This window comes from Camellia sinensis, chromosome 15 (genome assembly GCF_055761805.1).
Source record: "Camellia sinensis isolate YWXY chromosome 15, ASM5576180v1, whole genome shotgun sequence".
NCBI lineage: Eukaryota > Viridiplantae > Streptophyta > Magnoliopsida > Ericales > Theaceae > Camellia > Camellia sinensis.
This window is the reverse complement of record NC_138975.1, coordinates 16,930,900-16,936,784: the sequence shown is the minus strand read 5'-3', so window position 1 is coordinate 16,936,784 and position 5,885 is coordinate 16,930,900. Positions and strand designations below refer to the sequence as shown.

General features: G+C 39.5%; 1 protein-coding gene across 1 annotated transcript; it reads right to left on the bottom strand.

Annotated features, from left to right (window-relative positions):
- Window positions 1-4,373: 4,373 nt before the first annotated feature.
- LOC145812825 (uncharacterized) lies at window positions 4,374-4,940 on the bottom strand. Its single transcript, XM_082908051.1, has one exon. The coding sequence runs from the start codon at window positions 4,938-4,940 to the stop codon at window positions 4,374-4,376; it is 567 nt and encodes a 188-aa protein (XP_082764177.1).
- Window positions 4,941-5,885: the final 945 nt, after the last annotated feature.

Sequence of the window (5,885 nt, the reverse complement as noted above, 5' to 3'; positions counted from 1 at the left end):
ACTCACCTTAATATTGAGTCTTACTATTTCCTTTCTATGTCCGTTAGTTTTTTACCCCTTCCCTCGCTCTCTTTTCTGTTGATGCCCTTTTCTTTTTCTTTTTTCTTTTTTTCCGCTGGCCCTAATTTCACAGCCCCCCTCCTATTTATATACACATGGCTAGGTGATGACTCACCCTTTACTAATGACCCTAAGTGATGAATCATCGCCCCCTCTAGACCTAGACGTACAAATGGCTCCACTTTCATCTTCTTAGCAATATTTACAAATCCTCTCAATTAAAAACAAATCTTCGTAATTAATTATTACTTGATTTGTTTAACTAAATCTATACATGCCAATCTTCTCATACTAATTAGTGATTAATTTAGCCCCCAAATAATTCTCTTCATCATATATTTGACAATCACAATAGCACTTTAATTTACATAGCACGTATAACTTAGTTATTTTATTATTTCCATTATTATTATTATTATTACTCACCAAAAATTATTATTATTATTATTATTATTATTATTATTATTATTATTATTCCTTCATCTTACATTGACCCTAGTTAATTGTACAATAAATTAAATTATTTTATTTTACTATCACTCCCACTAGTATTAATATTATCATGATTGGTTGTGGTATTAATTAAATATTTAGGGTGTCACATTTCTCCCATCTTAAATAGAAGTTTGTCATCAAACTTCACGTACCTTTATTTCGGAAGAGGTACGGGTATTTGGCTTGCATTTGACTTTCAGTTTCCCACGCCGTTTCTTCGATTCGATGATTTCTCCATAAAACTTTTACCAACGATATGGTCTTGTTTCGGAGAACTTGATCATGGCAATCGAGAATCTGCACTGGTTGTTCTTCATAAAAGAGGTCCTCTTGAACTTCCAAGTTTTCATAGTCGATGACATGTTCTGGATCTCGGAGGTACCGTTGGAGCATCAAAACGTGGAACACATTGTGGACATTGGACAATTCAGGTGGTAGTGCAATGCGATATGCTACAGGACCAATCTTTTCTAGTATCTCGAATGGCCCAATATATTGTGGGTTTTACTTTCCTCGCTTTCCAAGTAACTCTTCTTGTTGGTGAGATCTTGAGGAACACATGATCCCCTACTTGGAATTCCAAGTCCTGTCTCCATGTATCTACATAACTTTTCTAGCGGCTCTGGGTAGTGTGAATTCATTGTTGGATGAGTTGAATTTTATCACTTGTTATTTGCACAATCTCGAGGCTTAACAGTTTCCTATTTCCGACTTCCGTCCAACACAGAGGTGATCGTCACCTCCTTCCATACAGAGCTTCATACAGTGTCATTTCAATGCTTGCTTGGTAGCTGTTGTTATAGGCGAATTCCACTAAAGGTAGGTGCTTATCCCAGTTACCTTTGAGGTCCCACACGCATACATGTAACATGCCTTCCAACATCTAGATTGTTCTTTCGGATTGGCCATCAATTTGTAGGTGATAAGCAGTGCTAAACTTCAGAGTAGTTCCCAACGCCTCCTACAATTTGCTCCAGAAGTGAGACACAAAGTGGGGGTCTCGGTCAGACACAATTGAAACTAGGGTGCCATGCAAACGAATAATTTCCTTGATGTATAAAGTGGAAAACTTATTAAGGGAGTACATGATTTTAATTAGCAGTGTCAATTGGTCTACAATAACCCATATTGCATCATTCTTCGAAAATGACTGTGGTAGCCCGACCATGAAGTCCATACTAATGTTCTCTCATTTCTATTCAGGAATAGGAAGTGGTTGCAGTATTCCTGCAGGTCTTTGATGTTTTACTTTAACATGCTGACAATGCAGACATTTGGAGACATGGCTTACTATGTCTCTTTTCATTCCTATCAACCAGTAGTGTTCTTTCAGATCCTGGTACATCTTTGTGTTGCCAGGGTAGACTGCAAATCTCAAGCTATGAGCTTTCACCAATATCTTCTTCTTGAGTTCTAGAATGTCGGGTACGCAAATTCAATTTTGAAATTTCAGCATCCCATTGCTTATAGTGAAATTAGGATCAGGCGTACTCATTTGCTCCTCGTACTTTTTCTTCAAAAGTTTATCTTCACATTGGCGCGCTTTAATTTCTTCAAGTAATGTAGGTTCCACGATTATGTTGGCAAGCAGTCCGTTGATCTTGCAGGAAACGAGAGTACATGCCAAACTTTTGGTCGTCTTTCAGCTCTGTGCGTCTGCCACCACGTTAGCTTTGCCTGGATAGTGATGGATTTCTACATCATAGTCCTTCATAAATTCTAGCCACCGTCATTGACTCATATTTAGTTCCTTCTGTGTGAACAAATATTTAAGACTCTTGTGATCAGTGTAAATTTCGTAAGTTTCACCATAGAGATAATGACTCCAGATCTTGAGGGCAAAGATCACCGCAGCCAACTCTAAATCATGAGTTGGGTAGTTCTTCTCATGAGTCTTTAGTTATCATGAAGCATAAGTAATGACATTTCTGTTTTGCATAAGAATGCAACCCAAACCATTGTATAAGGCATCATTATAGATTATGAACCCATCTGCTCCTGTAGGGAGTGCTAGTATAGGAGCTGACACCAGTCTACTTTTTAACTCCTAGAAGCAACGCTCCTGTTTGTCAGTCCATTCAAAGGGTGTGTTCTTCTGAGTTAGTTGGGTCAAGGGTGATGCTATCTTCGAGAAATCTTACACGAAATGTCGATAATAGCCAGTTAGACCCAAGAAACTTTGAATTTCTAACATATTCGTAGGTCGCGGCCAATCCACGATTGCTGCAACTTTTTGGGGGTCAATCGAGATGATATTTTTGTTAACGACGTGACTAAGGAAATGTACATTAGTGATCTAGAATTCACATTTCTTCAACTTGGCATAAAATTTGTGATCACGTAATGTTTGTAGAACCGTTCGCAAGTGCTGCTCATGGTCTTCCGGTGACTTGGAGTATATGAGAATGTCGTCAAGGAAAATGATGATGAACTCATCAAGATATGGTTTGAACACTCAGTTCATGAGGTCCATGAAGGCCACTGGAGCATTTGTGACGCCAAATGGCATGACGAGAAACTCATAGTGCCCGTAATAGGTTCTAAATGCAGTCTTTTCAATACTTTCCGTTTTGACTTTTAGTTGATGATAGTCAGAACGTAAGTTGATTTTAGAGAATACTTGAGCGCCTTGAAGTTGATCAAACAAGTCATCGATTCGTGGCAGAGGGTTCCGATTCTTGATGGTGACTTTGTTCAGCTCCCGGTAATTGATGGATAACCTTATCGTGCCATCCTTTTTCTTCACGAAGAATACTAGAGCTTTCCAGGATAAGGTACTAGATTGAATGGAGCCTTTGTCCAGTAGTTTTTTGAAGTTGAGTCTTCAGCTCTTTCAATTCTATCATTGACATGTGGTAAGGGGCTTTTGATACTGGTTGGGTATCAAGTTGAGTTTCAATGGTGAATTCGATTTCATGGTCAGCTGGGGTACCGAGTAGATCTTCAAGAAAGACATCTGGGAATTCTCGAACCACGGGGATTGTATCAACGATGGGGACCTCTTTTTGTGTATCGATTACATAACAAATATAACTACAACAACCCTTTCTTAGAAGTCTTTGGGCTGTTGTAAAGGATATAATACATAGAGGGTTAGAAACTACAGTTCCATCAAAGACAAGCTCGGGTTGGTTTGGTAACCTGAGGGAGACCCTTTTGGTTTTACAATCAATAGAGGCGTGGTTGGCAGCCAACCAATCCATCCCTAAGATCACATCAAAGTTCCCAATGTGGAGGGGAATCAAGTCTACGTATAAGGTTTTTCCTTTTAGGGATATAGCACAAGATTTGTAGACATCAGTACTAAGGGTAGAATTACCATAAGGAAAAGACACGGACAATATATATCCTAAGGGTTCGAGTGTTGATGCCAGCTTGGCAGCAAAGTGTGGTGCAACAAAAGAATGAGTTGACCCAGAGTTAATGAGGGCATGAGCTAAATGACCATAGATAGAAAGTATACCTGACACAACATTTTCAGTAACTTTTGATTTTCCAGGTACTAAGGCAAAAGCCCTTCCTTGGCGTTTTTGGTCCTTTCTCTCTCCTCTAGGTCCTGTGGGTTTTCTAATTGGGCCAGAGGGGCTGGCTGTAGGATTGGTCAGCTTTGGACAATCCCTCAGCAAGTGTCCAACTTGACCGCATTTAAAGCATGCTCCCGTATCTCGATGGCATTGTCCCCAATCAGCCCTTCCACACGAAGGGCAAGTTGGAATGGTGCCACTTCTGGGGTTAGTAGAACCTTCATTACCTAAGCTGGTTGTGCCCGTATTCACCCTCTAGGGAGGCGCAACACTGCATCTTCTGTTGTCTCTTTCTCAAAATCGCTTCTTTTGGCTTGGTTCCCCAGAACAGGAGGCTTTAATTCCTTTTTCTGTAATGGATGCTCGGTCTACCACTTCTTCATAGGTTTGGAGTTTCAAAACCTCAAGCCTATCTTTGATTTCAGTATCCAATCCTGCTTCAAATTTTCTTACTTTTCGAGCTTCGGTGGGAATGACATACGTCGCAAACTGAGCGAGTTGGGTGAACTTGCTCTCATATTCGGCCACCGTCATGGTTCCTTGCTTTAGATCTATGAATTCCGACGCCTTTTGTTCCCACAATGAATTTGGAAAGTATTTTGCATAAAATACTTCCAAGAATCTTGCCCAAGCCACAATTTCTTCTTTCTCTAGGGTGAGAAGCCACCATTCCTGCGCATTATCTTTGAAAGTAGCGAAAGTTACCTTCTGTCTTTCGGTGTAGGGTATGGTGCGAAAAATCTTTTCCGTGTCTTTAACCCAAACGTCCACTACCATTGGGCCTAAACCGTTGGTAAATGTGATGGGTTTCAGATCCTGGAACTGTTTTATGGTAACTGGCTCTTTTCGCCGTTCCGGCATCCCATTGTTGATGTTGGTCTATAAGGCTTGCAAAAAGTTAGTAACCGCTCTTTCCATAATTCTTTCCATCGATTCAGTGCCACTGACTAATGACTCGCTTCCGTTACTATTATTAGCCATTCCACAAAGTAATAAACGAGGCATTACATCCATAACATAGCATATACATAAGAATATATAGCGCAATATATATAAAATACCAACTTTACAATTAATGTTGCATCCTTGTTCAAAAGTCAAAATATGTTTGTGTCTCATCCCTGTGGTACAACAAAAAAACAAAAACAAAAACAAAAACAAAAAAAAAAAAGAATTAGAACACATCATGGTTAGCATACAAAAAAAGGTTTTCTTATACTAAATCTAGAGTGGTGGGTCAAACGGGACAAACAACCACGGGAAGTAGTATTGCATAAAAACACATCCACGCGAAGTAGTATTGCATAAAAAGCTCAAATTCTCATCCTAAATGTACCACACCAAAACACATCCACGCTGCCTGGACTGTGTAAACGGGGACAGACTGCATGTAGCCCTAAAATGCTCGATCGACTATCCATCTCGGTTGCTCAATGTATGATAGGTCATTACTAAAATCAACATTTTGAATATTAATAATTTCCAATGGGTTAGGGACAGGGTAAAAATGTAGTCATCAAGGTACACATTTCCCCTTCTTGCAACAAAATCTAAGGTCAAAGGGCCAATGATATGGTGTGGGCGATCATATCCTAGGGCAATGCTGAGGACACGAGTGGGTCCAAAAAAGTGTCCGCGTGTATATGTCATGCCCCAAAATTCAAGACCATAAAAGAATATATGTAAAGTACAACTCAAACAAGAGAGATAACCACAATATTTTACTATACACATATAAGCAGAGTTATAGAATAGATAACTGATTTGAGTTCCACTAGAGGTTTACAAAATACTATCAAACCAAAA

Bases quoted from the DNA above. Each gene is read 5' to 3' on its own strand.
- LOC145812825 (XM_082908051.1), bottom strand. From the start codon at position 4,940: ATGCCGGAACGGCGAAAAGAGCCAGTTACCATAAAACAGTTCCAGGAT.